This window comes from Carassius carassius, chromosome 7 (assembly GCF_963082965.1).
Source record: "Carassius carassius chromosome 7, fCarCar2.1, whole genome shotgun sequence".
NCBI classification, from domain to species: Eukaryota; Metazoa; Chordata; class Actinopteri; order Cypriniformes; family Cyprinidae; genus Carassius; species Carassius carassius.
Window position 1 is genome coordinate 32,603,709 of NC_081761.1, and position 19,909 is coordinate 32,623,617.

A 19,909-nucleotide genomic window follows, 5' to 3' on the forward strand; every position below is an offset into this window, starting at 1 on the left:
GTCATGTTTATTTACCCTGTATTCATATTTAACTCGATGTTTCTTCGTCCGTGTTTCTGTAATTTGGTTATTTACATTAGAAATGACCGTACTGATGTTGTTTTTGCGGGTTATTGGTTTATAATGTATGAATTGTAGTATGAGTTAAATAGGGGGTGGGGCACAGTTGTAGTGTTGCTGAATGCCTCCATTGGGTCAGTCAACACGCTGTTTAATGTTTAAACAAAGAATGTCTTATACCTAACCACTACCTATGCAGAATTTTTTTAGGCATGTATTATGTACATATGTCTCATGTTTTTAATCATTAACTTCAGTGGGAGGAACTGTAATCTTGTTATTAGTGTTCAAACAAAGGCTTTGTTTGAAAACCCAGTGAGCTAAGTAGCTATTTTTGGAAATCATAGGTGACCCCCATGTGCTGTCTGTCTGTGTTTGCATCTCGCTACATTTTGAGACAGCTGAAATCTACGTGCTTTATGTTGCATAGTATGTTCACTCTAGCGATTAACAAGCCTCAGGGTAAGTCAGTAACTTATTTTCCTTGTTTTTCAGAGAACAACTGTTCAAGACCAGTGTATCCACGTTCTGCACTGGTTTTTGGAGCTTATTTAAGGGCCATTTGTTTCAGACTCTTATTGCCTGTTCAGAAAGTTAAGTATCCTGCTACGGAGTATGTCAGTGGCTCTTCTTGTGCGATATGCCACGCTCAGCGGATCCCGTGTCTGCTGCAGGGCTGCCCTCGGCCTAACTAGTATCTACCAACAAGATCCAAAACGGGCTCTACACACGCCATCATCTCCTCGGTGCAGCAGCTCTCGCTTTGATCCGGACAGCAGTGGCCTGCCAACTACCTGGGACTCCTTTGGGATATGGGACAACCGCATTGATTTGCCCATCTTGCTTCCGTCGAGCATCCGATATGGTAAACCCATTCCTAAAGTCTGCCTGTCCAAGGTGGGCTGTGCATCGCAGATTGGCCTGCGGAAGGTAAACGAAGACCGCTATCAGCTATCGCAGATGACGGACAACATCATGTACTTTGCAGTGTTTGATGGGCACGGAGGTGCAGAGGCTGCTGATTTCTGCCACAGAAACATGGAGAAGTATATTAAGTAAGGATCAGTGGTTCTAAAGGAATAGTACAAATGATTAGAGCACTAGTAGCCTATTTTCACCAGCTAAAATGGTTTTAAGTCAGTTATTTCTATCTTTTTCTGTTGTGGGTCTGTAGGAAATATCAATTTACATTTCCAAATATTCATTTTGCCTATTGACACACTACAGCAAAAGTTAGAAATAACTGACTTGAAACCATTTTTAGCTGGTGAAAATACTAGTGTTATAATAATTTTGGTCATCACTGTTTAAGTAAAAATTTGCTGAGATTTTACTCACCCTTAGGTCATTCAAGATGTAGATTAGTTTGTTTCTTTATCAAAACCGATTTGGCAAAATTCAGCATTACATCATTTGCTCACCAATGGATCCTCTGATCCCAATGTCTTGTGAAATTAAAAGCTCCATGCAGAAAATTGAATGGTGAAACAAATCCATTTTCATCTTTCATCTAAACCCACCAGTATATTTCTCTCCTGATTCAGAATATTTTCCTCTGGATAAAGCAGTATTATTAATATTGTAAGTTCAGAATGTCTTAAATTAAACGCACAGAATTTTGCTTTACAAATTGTTAATCGATGGACTGGAGTCACGTGGATTAACTACTTGTGGATTATTGTGATGTTTTTAATCAGCTGTTTGCACTCTAATTCTGACGGCACCCATTCACTGCAGAGGATCAATTGGTGAGCAAGTGATGTAATGAATAAATTTCTCCAAAACTGTGTAGATGAAGAAACAAACTCTACATTTTGGATGGCCTGAGATTTACATTTTTGGGTGAAATATTTAATTAGTGGGCTTATATTTTATTTATGTTTTCTGAATTTGGCAAGAATATGCAAGATGTTTCATATACAAAAAAAGCTCATGATTTTACTCACATAGAGCTTTGTTGGAACGCAAGCTCTGCATTTACTAACATGACTTGTTCTTGGAATTAATTCAAGAAGACTGAGTATCTAAACCGGCCTAAACCATTCCATTATGGGCTTCTGAATTGGGACATGTGGTGTTTCAGAGTAGCTAACTGTTTATATTGTATTTTTCATGTGTTTCAGAGACATTGCAGAGGACGAGGATAACTTGGAATTAGTTTTAACCAAAGCGTTTCTTGAGGTGGACAAAGCTTTAGCCAGGCATCTTCACTTCAGTGCAGATGGTAGGTCCTATTTTACTGATTTATTTGTTCTTTAAGCATGCTTAGTCTCTCAGCTGTTGTTTTAGAGTCTTAAATAATTATTGTTTTGATGCATTAGGTAAATATGTAACAGAGTCCAAATGGACATTTGTGAACCGAACATGACAATGCAGACTAAATACATGATTTTGACTATGATCCCTTATACAGAGCAGTTAGTACCTTTATAATATTGTCTTATGATTATATGATTATGATTATTCACAGATTTGTCTTTGGCTCTGTAAAATGCATCCATCCCAACAACATAGCACTTACATGCTTGTGTATACTAGGGGTGGGTAAAAAATGATTCCTAGATGCATCAGTATTCTTACAATGCAAATAATTATAAAACCTTTTACTGTAACAAATAAATACATTTTATATATATATATATGTATATATATATATATATATGTTTGCGTCATATGTTTTTTTATGTACATTTAGGGAACTGTAAATTATAGTTGCTGTTTTTGAAATTAATATTTAAGTTTTTTTAAATGTTTGCTCCTTTACTTAGTTTTTGTTTTTTTATTTTAATTCTTTTATATTTTTATAGGGCTGAAAAGTGATGTACACTAATTGATGATAACAAACTTAAGTAAAGTTAAACCTCGAAGTTATGCTCATTTATTCCATTTCTGTTCATAACAGATTTAGCCTATAAATCGTAATATAGTAAACATTTGCACCTTATGCTGAAACAATCATCTTGAATTGAAAGAGTATCAAAGATGACTTGAGTCCCACCTTTAGTATATAATATAAATACATGGTTAAAAAAATGTTGTTTATAAGGATATGAAATGCTGTTGTGATAGAATAAATACGATTTATATTAGGTCCATCATATTCATGTAGTGTTTGGCCCACTAGTGTGGCCTGCTGCGTGACATGTCCAATCTTGCCCTGTGTGTGCGTGTTATATTTACAACAGCCGCGGACCCAGCTTACCCCTATAAGAGCTGCAGCTCTGCGGTACCTTTATGGAGGCCGGAGGGTTAGATTGCTCCAGCGGGTCCTTGCGTGGATTTTTGGAAGGTTCCTGACCTTTCTCTCTTTCTTTCCTTTCTGTCTTTCTCTTTATCTCCCTTTACTATGCTCTGCCTTCTTCACATGTGTTGGTTGCTGGAAAATGATTGATTAGTTGTGTTCAAAGCTTGTTTTATTGTGTATTGATAACACTAGTTTTATTTGTCAGAGAAATGAACACTGTAGAATATTTACTGCGGGAGTCATTTTCAGTGAAGAAATGCTATTTGCTAAAAAGAGATCAAATTAATTGCTTATGCTTTATTTAAGCACTAGGCATAATTTTTTGCCTAAACAATGGTGTTTACTTTGTAATGTCTTATGTGCCTTCGTTAGTCAAAAAGTCACAATGCTACCTGCTTGCCTTGACCACTCCAGTACATCATTTCTTTTGGAAACTCAGTATTGTGCACGGTATTGTGTAGTATAGTGTATTAGCATTACATGCAAATCAGGACTAAGTAAATAGCTTTCTATTTTCTGTGTGTGATTGTGCTAAAACAGATACAAACTCTATATCTCATGTTATACTGTTTCTGTGACCGTCAACACATCACAAATTAACCATTATGCCTCGCTCTCTGGTGTGTTACAGCCTCTCTGTTGAGTGCAGGGACCACGGCCACTGTGGCCCTACTGAGAGATGGGATCGAGCTGGTGGTGGGCAGCGTGGGGGACAGCCGAGCCATGCTGTGCCGCAAAGGCAAAGCCCTCAAACTCACTGTGGATCACACGCCTGAGAGAAAGGATGAAAAAGAGAGGTACACTAACTGCTCTGAGCAGACTGAGATATTGCATTGCAGAGCGCATGTTTTGATCACAATCTGTTTGTTTCTGAAGAATAAGGAAGACTGGAGGTTGTATTACGTGGAACAGTTTGGGTCAGCCTCACGTCAATGGCAGACTGGCCATGACACGCAGCATTGGAGATTTTGATCTCAAAACGTCAGGTGTCATCGCAGAACCAGAGACTAAGAGGATTTCAGTGAGAGCTTTTTCTTTTAAATTCACTAACATATGCTAAATGTACTGACTATATATATGTGTGTGTGTGCGCATGCGCGTGCGTGCCCCCAGACCTGTACTTCATCTTCATTTAATAGTTGAATGTGGACAAACATGATGCACGGCAACAACTCCATAAATGCAGTTATGCACTAAATTCAAGATATTTGGGCCAAAATGCTCCTGTATGACTTAGAGTTGCACGTTTAATTGAGTTGCAAAGTCGATAAATTGCAATTAGGCAGAGGCTGTGATTGTCATGCAAATCTTTCAGTGAAGCACAGTTTTGTGATCACTATTAAATTTCCAACTGAAGGCCAGAGGTCGCTCTCGCGCAGAGACTCCAAATACGTCCCGCAGAAGAAATCCAGGAAATGCCTATGGCTGCAGCTGAATAAGCAGAAGATTTAACTGCTTTCATCGATTCAACGTGACTAATAAACGCACGACTATGACAATATATGGTTTATTGGAGTTTGTCATATTATAATTTTTTTATTAAAAGTGTATAATGATGCAATGCTAATCGACACTTCACAAGATTTCACAGCTGGATTCGGCTAAGTTTGTGAAATGAAATATATATTAGTTATTCAAAGATTTGTTTAAATTTATATAAATGCATATTAGCTGAATGCTAACCGAAAATGAGTATTACAATGTTTGCCTTTCTATTACTAATAATATAAGAAATCGTTTTAATACTTTTTTTGCATACATTTAATTCCTTTTGTTTAACAGTTCTATCCGATTATTAGGTAGACTTCTATCCATATAAGACCGAACCTTTAAAGACGACAGTGAACGAGGGAGAATGTGAGCACTGTCGTTCTCAATGCCATCAAAATAAAAATCCGGCGACGAATGCATCGGCCAAACAGAAAAACTTAATGACCGATGCCGATATATCGGCCTTGGGGATATATCGGTCAACCACTAGTAAAAATGTTGTTACTAAATGTGGGATTTTTCACCAGGTTTTGTTTAGCTTGTCTGTGAACTACGGCTCTGTGTAGTAAAAGCCACTCCATCTGAAAGCATGTGCTGGAGATTTACTACTATTGACTCATATTTATATCATATGATAAGCGATATCACACAAGTGCTGTTTGTCCTGATTTTATACAACAGTTCAGTAAATAAGTTAATATTTTTTAATATTTAAAGCTATTTAAACTAAAATATTTTCTGAATGAATCTGTGCTTTGAATGAATCAAATTAATGAATGACTCATAAAGACATTTACCCCTACCTACTGGATGTTTTAGTTTCTTATTTAGAAATTTTTTTTAAAGGAAAAAAAAACTTTAAAGGGATAGTTCACACAAAATAAATTATGTACTTTATGTAGCAATTTCTTATTTAATACACTTTAAATGATCTTTTGGAGGTGTTTTTACAGTCAAATGTAATTTGCGATTCATTAGATTAATTAATCAACACATCATGTAATTAATTAGGTTCAAAAATGATATCGACCCCAGCCCTAGTATGTATGCATACAATTCATACAATTTTACATTGAGTACTTTTGAGTAAATATTTTTTACATTATGAAATATTTTAAAATAAAATTTTCTTTGAAATCAAATATCAATATTCAAAAGCAATTTATATTTCGAGTTGTACTGATTTAAGTCTACCTGTATTGTCAGTTGCACCATGTCCACGACTCCTTTCTGGCACTCACCACTGATGGCATTAACTTCATCATGAACAGTCAGGAGATCTGTGACTTCATTAACCAATGTAACGACCCTAAAGAGGCTGCGCAATGCATATCTGAGCAGGTGAGTCATAGAATCCAACATCCACCATAATTTTTTTTTTAGGATATGATCTAGTTATTACCAACCCTTAGCCCTTTATGAGAACTTAAAATTGTGCAATGATTGCTAATTTTTCTTTTTCACATTTTTTTTCTTTTGTTTTTTAGTGTGTGTCAGAGTTATAAATAAAAAAAGAAAATAATCAAATGAGATAAAGAACAGTTCTTTTTAAGGGTTGATTTAGTAGATTGGTTACAAAAAGGACACAAATAAACTATGATGTGAGAGTACTCGTACAGCTTCATTGATTCTTGTCTTTATAGTGAATGCGGCAGGTTTAAACATGCATAAGTTTGCATAATAACTTCAAAGGCTCTTTTCTTGTCATACACTTCTGTCCCTCTCAGGCTCTTCAATACGGCTCTGAAGACAACAGCACTATCATTGTGGTGCCGTTCGGTGCCTGGGGCAAACACAAAAGCTGTGACGTGAGCTTCTCCTTCAGTCGCAGTTTCGTCTCCACTAGCCGTTGGGCCTAATCAAAAATAAGAAGACCATGATGGTTTAACCGTTACACAGCAGTGACTCCCTAGTCTGAATTCAACAATGTGCAATATTCTCCTAATCCATCCTGTGACGATCAACTCAAAAAAGACCATTACTTTCAGAACCAACATTTAATGTGGTTTTGAGTTGCTGTTGACTCAACAGAATGACACAGAGCTATTTTGCCTGGAGAAGTGGTTTTCTGAACCTCAGTTCCGCTGAGGTTCGAGTGTATTCTTGTCTTGAAAATTGTTCTTTCCCGCTTTTAGCTCCTAACCTGTGTTGCGTATCTTTCATTTGGTTACCTCAGTTCTGGTTTTCACTTTTTGCAGATACTATAATTCAGAATAGTGTGCTGTAGGTGGAATCAACAATTATTCTCCGTACTGTTATTGTGAATCATTTCATTTTAAGCACTTTCAGATTATGCGAGACTCAATGTTTTAGAATCCTCATAACTCTAGTCTTTGAGTGCTAAATGACAAGCAGAAGCACATTTAAGTGGTCTAGCCATCTTTGTCTAATGGCTGTGCACTTTCATAAGCCCGTATTTACAGAGTTAGACCACTGTACATACTGAAGTGGACTATTTCTTGTGCAAGCACATATTTCAATAACTTTGTCTCCTATTTGTAGTGTGAATATTCATCCATGCTTTATTCCAGCTTGACTACCAGCAATTTTAAAGCTACTTCAAAAAAAATTCCTCCTTAATTGAATTTGTAACCTAACTTGAGGATAATTTCGCAAACGAATCAATTCTTTTTCTGTGCCTTTTCCATAAACCTTGTTCTTTTCTAACGTGCTTGAGTCATTCTGGTAAGGAACTCAACTTTAGGTTTAGAACTGAAGTTTTAAACTGTGACTTGTGCTTGTTTAGTGTTACTAAACTATTTTTGTTCAGATTCTGCAGTTCAGTGGTATTCCCTACAATACATAAAGCAAAGTCCAGATATTTGTTTTGTTATTTATATAATGTACATGATGGACAGTTAACTCTATGGTATATGTGATTGTATATTATATTTAAATATTTTCTTTTAAGTCTCCTAGTTAAAGCAGAAATGTGAAATTTCATTCATTCATCCACTGAATTGATGTAATTGCAGGCATTCTGCTGTAACTTTATAACCTAAAGCTTTTAATTGGAAGGCTTCTGTCATGATCTCTGATTTCCAGTGATTTTTATTTGTAGAGCCATACACATGTGACCTCAACCAGTCGGTATCTTTGTTCACGTCTGCAGGACTGGTTCATATTTTGATGCTGTTTTTTTTTTATTTATTGATTTCTGCATTATCTCTCATCATTCTCATTCAGAATTTACTCTCATTTTAGGCCTTTAACAGCCTTTTTCCTTTGTCTTCCTCTTTAAGGTCCAAAAGCACATCCTGTACGATAGGGGTCTTTTTTTTTTTTTTTTTTTGTATGTACTGTTCTCCAATTAATGTTTGTCAAAATATATTATATTCAGTGTTAATACAACTGTGCATGGATCTTGCCCAGAACAATCTGTAAAACAACTGCAAGTGTTTCCTGCTCTATATATGGACCTAACTTGGCTTTATTGATATGCAGTTTATTGTGAAGTATAATGCAGCTGTGAATAAAGTTTCACCAGAAACATCTCTGTTGGATAAACATGATTGATTTTTTTTGCCTGTTTATTTGTTGTCCTACCTACTTAATATTATATTCAAGGAGTCATTAAAAGGCTTGTCTCAACAAACGTATCTTTTTTCATTATTAAGCATGTATTTTGTGTTCTAGTAAATGTAATACAGGAAAATGTTAAAAGGAGGTTTAAACCCTGATTCCTGTCCCCAAATCCCTCCCTCCGCTCCATCTATATAAGATCTCTGCTTCACTGCCTCCAGCACAGTCAGGTTTGAATTGTTTCCCCCAATCTGATACTCCTGAGAAGAGCTTAAACCCCAGACGTCCAGGAGTCACTGCAGCGGTGCGAGGAGGTAAGCATCTTTCTCTGTTTCATTCATGTTGAATTAATACAGTAAATTGAAGCTTGTGCTATATTTATTTTAGTGCAACCCTTACATTGTTGTTTTTGCACCTACATACAAATTAAATGCATTTCTTCTCTTTTTTTATATTGCGTATGTCTTCTAAGGGAGAAAACCTGTCTGAAGATGACTGATAATGCTGTCTTTGAGCATGATCAAATCACAGAGGAGACGGGCAGAAATGGGATGTCTGGGTCAAATGTCATTGCCATGGAGCTCATAAAGAAGCAACATGGAGCTACTGTCAGTTTCCACAGCATCCGTTATAGAGTGGAGCAGAAGAGTGGACCCATCTGCAGGAGGACAACAGTCCATAAAGAGATTCTGGTGGACCTCAAGTGAGTCAATGTCACAGACAAAAAGGGCCAATGAATAATGATTAGTGCTCATTTACTCTCCAGTATGTCAATGGTTAATTTTCCATAGGAGCTTTTCCATCATTCTATTAGTTCTATTCAAGTATTTAATAACAATATTATTAAAATGTTCTCTTTTTGCATCATTGGAAAAAAACTTATGACATCATAAGAACTTTATCACTATGGCAACATAGGAATTTAAAAAGGCTCACTTATGACATCATAAAAATATCATAGAAACACAAGAATTTAAAAAGGTTCTCTCCTGTGACTTCAAAAGACCTTCTATGACAACACTAATGTATAAATGTTCTCCTATGGCTGAAGTAGCATTGTCCTGCTTTCAAATCATTCAATTCATTGTAATTATTTTATTGACAACTTAGTTCATAAATAAATTTGCTTCATTTTGTGAAGCATTTTCTCTTTCTTTGCCATGTACACGTTCAAGAACACGATGCTTAAATGCTAAATTTGAAAATATATTTGCCTTACAATGTGATTAGGGGTCATTGGCATTAAAAAATAAATCAGTAAAAATAAAAACCGTGACATCTATGGATCTTAACACATTTCTTATGGCCTCATAGAAACATGAAGCATATTAAAGGTCTCTTGGAATCTGGTATAAAACCCTTTTACATGTGCTGCATAAAATGAGATGATGCTAATCCTGAAACAACATACAGAACTAACAAATATCACTACTTACTATGCAATCACATAATAATTGCTGTTAATAATGATCATCGTCTGGTTGACTACGTCTTGTATAAATTTTTCTGAAAATTCCTGTCATATGCGCATAAACTGACAGTCACCACTTATAAGCTTAATTGCTTTGCATTGATTTGTATTGTAAAAAGCACTATACAAATAAACTTGAATTGAATAAAATGTTTTCACCAGAACAATGGACAGCAGAAAACCAAAAAACTGCTTAAAGGCAGTGAGCTTGACATTTCCCAGAGCCAAGCGCATTCTTCTCCATAGTGTTAGTGTCAATTATATGATATTAAGAATGGGTTTGTGATTCTAATCTCTTGATCTCTTGGCTTACAAGCCACCAGGGTTAAATGCAGTCAAGTGTGATCTCGACCTAATAAAAGACTTTAAACTAAAGGGTCTCAGCAGCGTCTAGATGACCTAGTTTTAACAGTATTATAGTTTGATAAGCATTTCAGATCTAATAAGTGTTTCGTCGGCAATGCAGTGACATTCAGATTCATTGCTTAGATGAGCAGCATTCATCTCGACTCATGTCACTCTACTTTTTGACTGCAATAATGTACCTCTTTTTCCCCAGTGCCTGATGAATTCCATAGCTAGTGACATGAACATAATCTCATTTTTATCTCCGTTTTCAGTGGGATCATGAGACCTGGTTTAAATGCTATTTTGGGTCCTACGGGAAGTGGCAAATCTTCGTGAGTGCATATTTGACTTCTACACATCCTAATAAGATATCAGTGCCAAATGGATTCTGGATTCATTTATCAAGCTTTTGGAGAATCTCTCCTGACCAGTTTCCTCCAGTAATGTGTAATCAATTAGATGAATGCTAAAGAAACATCATTATCGTCCGCTTCTCTCTCTCTCTTTCAGTTTTTTGGATGTACTTGCAGCCCGGAAGGATCCTGCGGGACTTTCTGGTGAAGTTCTCATCAATGGAGCCATACAACCACCTAATTTCAAATGTCTTTCTGGTTATGTTGTCCAGGTACAATGCATGATCACTATATTGAGATTTGAGAGCTTTTTGATGCATAAATGCTTTTAAGGTGTCGGATTGTATATTGGGATTCTGAATGAAGTTTATTGTTGACCATATCAAATCATTATCTACAACATTTGTGGTTATGTGTTAAGGATGACATAGTGATGGGGACTCTGACGGTGAGAGAAAACCTCTGTTTCTCAGCCGCGCTACGTTTGTCCTCCCAAATCAGTCCAAAAGAGAAAGAGGCGAGAGTGAACCATCTCATCTCAGAGCTGGCCCTCAACAAAGTTGCTGATGCAAAGGTGAAATAATATACATAATTTATTTATATATATATATATAAAATTATGAAAAGTGATCTCCATATTATTTGCCATTTTTAATCTTCCTTTTGGAATGAGTTCTAGCATGTCGGATATTACACAGAATCTCACTCGTATCCCATTACAAAGAAGATAAACCAAAAGTGTATGTCTTTACAGGTGGGCACGCAGCTGATCCGAGGTATCTCAGGTGGCGAGAGGAAGAGGACCAGCATTGGGATGGAGCTGATCATAGACCCCTCTGTGCTGTTTCTGGATGAGCCCACCACTGGTCTGGACGCTAGTACAGCTTATTCTGTGCTCCTGCTGCTGAAGAGGTCTGTATATTCTGTCAAATTAAGCAGCCATTGGTTGAGTTTCAGTTCTCAGTATCCATTTCTGAGATATGCAAGTTATGTCATAAACTACCATTTAAACGTTTTTTTTTTTTAATAATGTTTTAGAAAAAAGCATATTCTGCTCACCAAGGCTCCATTTGTTCCAAAAAACAGTAAAAGCTTTATTACAATTTAGAACTTAACTTCCTATTTTCATGAACTTTTCATCAACATGCATTTACTATATAGTTAGAGTTAAGATTCGGGTTTGGCTTAGGGTTACTTGCATGTAATTATGCATAATTTATTGTTATTATAAAATTAAGTACATGTAACCTGTAACAAGGACACCTTAAAATTAGGGCTGGGCAAATAAACGTGATATTATTGCATTAACACATTAATTGATTAATGCTGATAATTATTTTATTGCGCTTTAATGCAGGTTTTTTTTTATTATTATGAAAAAGCCCATTGCTCACTGGCTCTAAATACATTATTAAATATAACTGAACCCTACTCTGGCCCACCTCTTCCAACCGAGCCAGGGACTGCTAAATGGAGCAATCTCACTAGACAAACGAACCAGGCTTTAGGGATTAAGATTGCCTAGTGTGAGCACACCCTAATTATTCTCCCCTATCCCGCACACATGAGTCTCTTCCCGTACATCAAGTATTGTCTGCTGCGATGGGTACTGTGATCGTGCAGATCGTGCAGGTGATTAATCACAGACAAGCATGCAAAATTGTAATCGTTGCCCAGCACTATTTATAATAAAGTGTTACCGAAATGAATCACAATTATTGATTTCCTTATAAAAGTAATGTCGCTTACCATCTCAGCCCTGGTTTTTGTTTGTTTTCAGAATGGCCGGTCAGGGGCGCACCATCATCATGTCTATTCATCAGCCGCGATACTCCATTTACCGGCTCTTTGACAGCCTCACCCTGTTGGTCAGCGGCAAACAAGTTTATCATGGTCCCACTCAAGATGCTCTAGACTACTTTGCCAACATTGGTAGAATAATTCACAGATACAATGACTTAAATCTATAAAAGTATGGAAGCCCATTTCCGCCTCTGAATAAAAAAATAAAACAAGGTAATTGCGACTTTTTATCTCACAAGATTGTGACTATATTTTGTAATTCTGACTTTGTTTCTCAGAATTGTGAATTATAAAGTCAGAATTGTAAGATAAGCTCGCAATTCCAAGGAAAAATGTCAGAATTCATGTCTTGCGATTCTGACTTAATTTACAATTCTGACTTTATAACTCACAATTGCATGTTATAAAGTCAGAATTGCAAGATATGAACTAAATTTGGAGAAAAAAAAAGTCAGAATTGTGAGTCGCAATTGCCTTGTTATATTTTCTATTCAGTGGCGGAAATGTGCTTCCATACTAATAGTTTCTAATCTGTTTCAAATATTATTCGTTCTAATATCTGACCTGTCAGGTGTCAAAAGATGTGAATGTTTTACAGAAAAACAATATTTTAAATACTAATATTTCTTACCTTAATGGTGTTTTTTCCAAATGATATTGTAGGATATGCTTGTGAAGCTCATAATAACCCAGCTGATTTTTTCTTGGACATCATTAATGGCAGCTCTGCTGCTGCCAACATGACAAAGATTCAGAATAATGGAGGTACTTATTTATATTTCCATTTAAATGGATTTTGCTTGTCAAGTGATTTTCAAGTGATCAGATTTGTAATGTAAAACTTTCCAACAAATGCCTATAACATGTCTTGCTTCTAGTTAAAAAGCATTACAGTATTTGGCCATAACTAATAAAAGACATAAGCTGTTGGGTTCATATATTATTAGTGTTGTCAACTATTTGTAGATTATGAATTGTGTATCACTTAAATTAACTTAGACATCATGTGTAATGCTGTTGGCAGATTTTGGGTTTGAAGTGGCAGCCGTCAGCCAGCAGTCTATTGAGGATCAGCTGGTGGAGAAGTACAAAAACTGCAGCTATGCACGGAGCATCAAAGCTGAGCTAGAGCGTATCACCTGGGCCAAAGACAACAACATCAGAGCCAAGGGTCACACCATCACCTACAACAGCTCATTCTTCCACCAGCTCCACTGGGTGTTGTGGAGAACCTTCTGGAATCTAATGCTGAACCCTCAGACTTCAGTAGCACAGGTACCACTGTCTATATGGCTTTGGTCTGTCTGAACTTCCTCTAAATTGTTTACAAGCATTATATATATATATTAATTTCTAAAAATATAAATTAACTTCTTATTTTATTCTTTTAAAGCAATGAGACCACAAAACCGAAAGAGTGATGTATTTAAAAATACATCAAAATGTCAATAGTTTAGATTTCTAATTTGAATATAATTTCACATTTTATACAATTTCTATATAACCCCAAAATCAAAATTGAATTTTTTTTTTTTTTTTGTATAATAAGAAATTATATTTGGCATAAAGAAGATAAAGCCTGTTATTAGGTCCATTAGTTTCTATAATTGTATTTTCCTCCCAATTCCTATTACTGTAATGCCAGAAAAATGTTAAAATATTTGATATATATACACAACAATCTCCTTGACAGCAACCAATCTGGCTTCAGAAGTGGACATTCAACTGAGACGGCCTTGCTCTCAGTTGTTGAAGCTCTAAGACTGGCAAGAGCAGAATCCAAATCTTCAGTACTTATCCTGCTTGATCTATCCGTTGCTTTTGAGACGGTTAACCACCAGATCCTCCTATCAACCCTACTGGCAAATGGCATCTCAGGAACCACACTTCAATGGTTTGAGTCTTACTTATCAGATAGGTCCTTCAAAGTATCTTGGAGAGGTGAGGTGTCCAAGTCTCAACATCTATCTACTGGGGTGCCTCAGGGCTCAGTTCTTGGATCACTTCTCTTCTCTGTCTACATGGCATCATTAGGTTCTGTCATTCAGAAACATGGCTTTTCATACCACTGCTATGCTGATGACACTCAACTCTACCTCTCATTCCATCCTGATGATCCGACGGTAGCTATTCGCATCACAGCTTGTCTAACAGACATTTCTTCCTGGATGATGGACCATCACCTTCAACTCAACCTTGCCAAGACAGAACTGCTTGTGATTCCAGCAAACCCATCGTTCCATCACAATTTCACCATCAAGTTAGGCACATCAACCATAACTCCTTCAAAAACAGCTAGAAGCCTTGGAGTTATGATTGATGATCAGCTGACTTTCTCAGACCACATTGCTAAATCTGTCCGATCCTGCAGATTTGCTTTATTCAACATCAAGAAGATCAAGCCCTTTCTTTCGGAACATGCTGCACAACTCCTTGTTCAAGCTCTTGTTCTGTCCAGGCTGGACTATTGCAATGCCCTCTTGGCAGGTCTTCCAGCCAATTCTATCAAACCTTTACAATTAATTCAGAACGCGGCAGCAAGATTAATTTTTAATGAGCCAAAAATAATACACGTCACACCTCTGTTTATCAATTTGCACTGGCTTCCAATAGCTGCTCGCATAAAATTCAAGGCATTGATGTTTGCCTACAAAACTACCACTGGCTCTGCACCCATTTACCTAAATTTGTTACTTCAGACTTATGTGCCCTCTAGAAGCTTGCATTCTGCAAGTGAACGTCGCTTGATTGTGCCATCCCAAAGAAGCACAAAGTCACTTTTACGGACTTTTAAGTGAAATGTTCCCTTCTGGTGGAATGAACTCCCCAACTCAATCCAAGCAGCTGAGTCCTTAGCCATCTTCAAGAATCGGCTTAAAACACATCTCTTCCATCTTTATTTGACCCTCTAACTTTAACACTCACTATTATAATTCTATTCTTAAAAATATCTAACTACCTTTCTAATCTTTTTATATTCTATTTTCTTTTCATTCATTATGCAATTGTATATGTATGTGTGTGTGTATGTGCAAAGACCTCTAACTAGCTTGCTCTATTCTTTATTTTTATTTTTTATTCTATCTGTTTTCTTTTTATTTATTATATTATTTAAAATCCCATGCTACGTGTACTGTGTTAACCTAACTGAGACTTGTTATAGCACTTATATATCATTGCTCTTTTTGTTGTTTTTGATTGCTTCCACTGTCTTCATCTGTAATTCGCTTTGGATAAAAGCGTCTGCTAAAAGAATAAATGTAAATGTAAATATATATTGTACTGCTTTTTAAAAAAAAAATCTGTTTTGTAGTACAATTATGATTTTCTTATAGAACAATAATTTTCTGCCTTCTAGTACAATTATGCTTAGCATTAATTTTTACTTTGTTCTTGTATTGCAGTACTGAGAATTGTAGTATGAAAATTGAGTGATGGTAATTACACAAACAAACAAAATCTTGAGACACATGGAAATTTATTATAAAAAAAGAATGTTACAATGTCATCTAAATCTAATGGTTCTAATATAGACTTTTGTCATAATTCTGGTAACCCTTTAATATAGGGACCAATTCTTACAATTAACTAGTTTCTTATTAGCCTCCCAATTATTAAAATATTGGATGTTTATTAGTACTTATAAAGCACATATTATGCATAACCATATTCAATATCCCTATTCCTACCCAATACCGAAACTTGACAACTACCTTACTAACTTTAAATAAGCAGCAAATTAGGAGTTAATTGAGGCAAGTCGTAGTTAATGGTATGTTAATTTAAAATGAAATCGAGACAATAATTTATTCTTTTGCAATGTAACCAGTTTTTGTTTTCATGAGATTCAGGCATTCAGTTTAAGGTATGTAAGGACAAGTTAAACAAAACAAAGATTTATTGCCCAATGGTTTAGATCCATTTCCTCCCTCCCAACCACCATCCCGCTCCAGATTTCCTCAAAAGAGACTTTCTAGAGACTTAAGATGCTCATTAACCACCAAATACCATCAAATTATTAACAGCTGATTGCTCCCAGAGGCTTTCGACTAATTTCTCAAAGTCAAAGTTAAGCGGATTTGGTGACCATTGTGATCTGGGTCTCACCTGCCTCGAGGATCTGAAGTGATATGATTTCTCACCATGAAGTGTCTATCAGGATCACCTGACTGGAGTTAGTTGAGTGCTGGTGCCTCGACATCAGGATTGGAGAGTGGTTTATCATCCACAGCTCGACTGTATTTGCTTAGCCTTTTACCCTGGGAACGACTTTCACACTGCTCAGATACTCAAGAGATTATTGTCACACTCGCTGACGACTGTCACTCCTTCTGCCCATTAGCTTTGAGTAAATGATCATGCTCAGTTGTGTGTGTGTGCATGCCACTGGTTCTTTTGAATTTGATTTGCTAGTAGTTATTTCTTATGCATTTCTTTACGTATTTCTATATTTACCTTCAAATGAATATCTTAATAAAATCATGTTCATGTGTCAATTACATTGAAATCATTTATTACCAGTTTTAAGGCACACTGCTTGAATTATGATCTTTATTTTTGGCAGCTGGCTGTCACAACCCTCATGGCTGCCATTGTTGGTGCAATCTTCTATGGAGTCAAAGATGACCAGAGTGGCATTCAAAACAGGTGAGATAATCGTTCTTAAGTAAATGGAATTGAGTGACTTTATTTCATTTAATGCCTTTATTAAAACTGTGTGTCTATGTATTGAGCTTCACATTATTCTGGACAAAGTACACAAATCATGTACTATATATATATTACTATCACTACAATTTACTATTTACTATTGAATTATTAAATGCAAATGTCACCATTTTCTTTCCAGGTTTGGTGTTTTGTTCTTCATCACAACGAATCAATGTTTCAGCACACTTTCGGCTGCCGAACTCTTCATCACTGAGCGCAAACTGTTTATGTGAGTGCTACAACACCTGTTTGACATTTAGAAAAGCTCAAGAAATATTTGATTTGCTACTACGGAGTATCAGATGCTGCAAATAACCACACATACACAATGAGAAACTGAAGAGTTCTTGCGAGTGATTTTATTTCTCTTTCTGCATATCCTTGATCTCTAAATTATCTGTAATAATGCAGTGCTGCATAAAAAAACTGTCTCGGTCCCTAATATCAAAAAGCTGCTTTGATGCACTTTTGGTTCTGCCTTAAACTTTTTAAATATGCTATTGAAGTGTTTTTTTACTATTACTGCTATTTTAATATTTATTTTATTATAATTAAAATATTTATTACAATATATTTACATTTATTCATTTAGCAGACACTTTTATCCAAAGTGACTTACAAATGAGGACAGTGGAAGCAATCAAAAACAACAAAAAGAGCAACGATATATAAGTGCTATAAGAACATATAATAAATATACAATTTAAAAATAAAAAATAAAATTCAAATAAATGAAAATATAATTAAAGTTAATTCTATTTTAAATACATTTATATACATAATTCACAGTTTCTATATCTTAACATATTTTTGCATTATTTCTCTACTTAATCTCTGTGATTCATTCTGTGTTATATGCAGGACAGCTTTGGATTGGATGCATCTGTTACACTTCTACAGTGTAAATTAGCATGTTATTTATTAACTCTTTTTTTTTGCAGTCATGAAATCACAAGTGGATACTACAGAGTGTCTGTCTACTTCCTGTCTAAGATCCTGTCTGACATCATCACTCAGCGAACAGTCCCCACCATACTCTTCACCGGTGTTGTTTATTTCATGATTGGTATGTTGTATATGATTATACCTTAAAGAAACTGTGCATAATGTCTTAATTGCTTAATTGAATTGCAAGATCCACCAGTTTTCTGTAAACATTATACAGTTTTAATTCAAATGTATTTTAGTGTGCATGTTTACGGTGTTCTAAGATGTTGAAATCTTTGTTTTGCAGGGTTAAAACCCACAGTGGCAGCATTCTTCACCTTCATGTTGACAGTGATTCTGGTTTCTTGTGCAGCTGCGTCCATGACCATGGCCATCTCAGCTGACCAATCAGTGGTGGCCGTGGCCAACATCTTCATGACCATCAGCTTCATCTTCATGATGGCAAGTTCACACAATCGCATGCCTCAGAACAAGTCTTTTTACCGCAAAACTTGAATTGCATGTGTGTCCAGATCTTCTCTGGTCTGCTGGTTAACCTGAAGAGCATCATGGACTGGCTGTCCTGGCTGAAGTACCTCAGCATCCCTCGCTATGGACTCGAGGTATGAACTTCCGCTTCTGACCCTACATCCGAGTGACTAAAAGACTTTCTGTTGAGATAATATTTTAATGATGGTTGAGGAACGTCTTAATCCTTTGAACAGGCATTGGAGATAAATGAGTTTGTGGGGCTGAAGTTTTGTGGGAATGTCTCCGCCGTGATGAGCAGCCCTGCTGCTGACATCCTCATGTATGTAAAAACATATGTATATATTAGTCTTCTAATAAGTTTGGTTTTGCACTTAGAGATATTTAGAATTTTATATAATGTGTAAGTTTGCTGTGCAAGTAGTGCCACCTAACTATACCACTTTATCTTACTAATTAGTTTAAAAACTTAATTTTGGTGTCAGTGTGATGGTAGCGTATATTTCAGCGTAATCTTCTATTACATTATATTTGACAGGTGCACAGGAGAACAGCATCTGACGTTCCAAGGAATCGATTACTCATCCTGGGGTTTATGGCACAACCACATAGCACTTGCGCTCATGACTTTGATTTTTCTCATCATCGCTTACATCAAGCTCCGATTCATTCCGAAGTTCTCGTAAATGTTCCGATTATTGTTGGCTTTATGAATCATCACACATTAACACACTCAATTCTGCTATCTTACAATATAATTTTGTCCTTTTAAGTAAGGATGGGAAGGTAGATGGGATGGGATTTCTATACTGATTTCGTCCCAAATTCAAGACACTAGAATTCATATTAAAATCAGCTCTCTTTACTTTACAAAAACACATTATGTCTGGCCTTACCGTGAATAGTTAATCAGTTCACATTATTTTTCTGGTAATCAATGTGTCCCTAAATTTACTTTTCTTTCTTATTCTGTTCAAACTTATTGCATTAGTGGAATAAAATGGGCTGTGAATGTTTCATGTTGATTGTTAGTGTACTAATACATTGTAACATTATTAGTTTATTAGAAAAAAAACAAGATATCCTAAATAAGAGCATTTCATAAGATTATATTATGTTACCTTCACTGAAATGATTAAGTTCAATGTAAATATTTTGTCAACTCTTTCATTGTTCCTTCAGTCACAGGCCTGGTACGACTCGCTCCTTCATAATCCGTGTAACTGGTCTTAATGTGGCCTAATCCACATTAACAATGCTAAAACCATGGATAAAAGCTAGTAAACTTGGTGACTATGCTGATAGCTACACAATATCCCTATTGTACAGATCTTATAGTCACTTTGTTAGAGGGCATTATGACTGGGATCAAGCCAAATAATGAGCACATGATTTGAGTCTGAATGGATTTTATTTTGAATGACTGTCATATTAAACTGTAATAGAATCTGACAACTACAGAGTACCATACAGAGTTAGAGGAAATTGAAC

The 19,909-nt window shown here is 35.9% G+C and overlaps 2 protein-coding genes across 2 annotated transcripts; both read left to right on the forward strand.

The window, feature by feature from the left end:
• The first annotated feature begins 575 nt into the window (after window positions 1-575).
• LOC132143957 (protein phosphatase 1K, mitochondrial-like) lies at window positions 576-7,068 on the forward strand. Its single transcript, XM_059554619.1, has 6 exons — window positions 576-1,115; window positions 2,184-2,284; window positions 3,936-4,101; window positions 4,181-4,325; window positions 6,002-6,136; window positions 6,523-7,068. The coding sequence occupies exons 1-6, from the start codon at window positions 676-678 to the stop codon at window positions 6,652-6,654; spliced, it is 1,119 nt and encodes a 372-aa protein (XP_059410602.1). The 5' UTR covers window positions 576-675; the 3' UTR covers window positions 6,655-7,068.
• A 1,725-nt stretch (window positions 7,069-8,793) lies between these two features.
• Window positions 8,794-19,175, forward strand: abcg2d (ATP-binding cassette, sub-family G (WHITE), member 2d). Its single transcript, XM_059554620.1, has 15 exons — window positions 8,794-9,020; window positions 10,409-10,468; window positions 10,647-10,761; window positions 10,911-11,063; window positions 11,244-11,401; window positions 12,270-12,421; window positions 12,956-13,057; window positions 13,317-13,567; window positions 16,857-16,939; window positions 17,142-17,231; window positions 17,944-18,068; window positions 18,237-18,391; window positions 18,463-18,552; window positions 18,655-18,740; window positions 18,957-19,175. Exons 1-15 carry the CDS (start codon window positions 8,809-8,811, stop codon window positions 19,102-19,104), a joined length of 1,980 nt encoding a protein of 659 aa, XP_059410603.1. The 5' UTR covers window positions 8,794-8,808; the 3' UTR covers window positions 19,105-19,175.
• Window positions 19,176-19,909: the final 734 nt, after the last annotated feature.

Excerpts from the sequence above, each read along its gene's own strand:
- LOC132143957 (XM_059554619.1), top strand. The coding sequence starts at position 676 with ATGTCAGTGGCTCTTCTTGTGCGATATGCCACGCTCAGCGGATCCCGT. Across the intron at positions 2,285-3,935 it reads TCTTCACTTCAGTGCAGATG|CCTCTCTGTTGAGTGCAGGG; the intron begins GTAGGTCCTATT and ends GGTGTGTTACAG. Across the intron at positions 4,102-4,180 it reads AGAAAGGATGAAAAAGAGAG|AATAAGGAAGACTGGAGGTT; the intron begins GTACACTAACTG and ends TTGTTTCTGAAG.
- abcg2d (XM_059554620.1), top strand. The coding sequence starts at position 8,809 with ATGACTGATAATGCTGTCTTTGAGCATGATCAAATCACAGAGGAGACG. Across the intron at positions 10,469-10,646 it reads ACGGGAAGTGGCAAATCTTC|TTTTTTGGATGTACTTGCAG; the intron begins GTGAGTGCATAT and ends TCTCTCTTTCAG. Across the intron at positions 13,058-13,316 it reads AAAGATTCAGAATAATGGAG|ATTTTGGGTTTGAAGTGGCA; the intron begins GTACTTATTTAT and ends TGCTGTTGGCAG.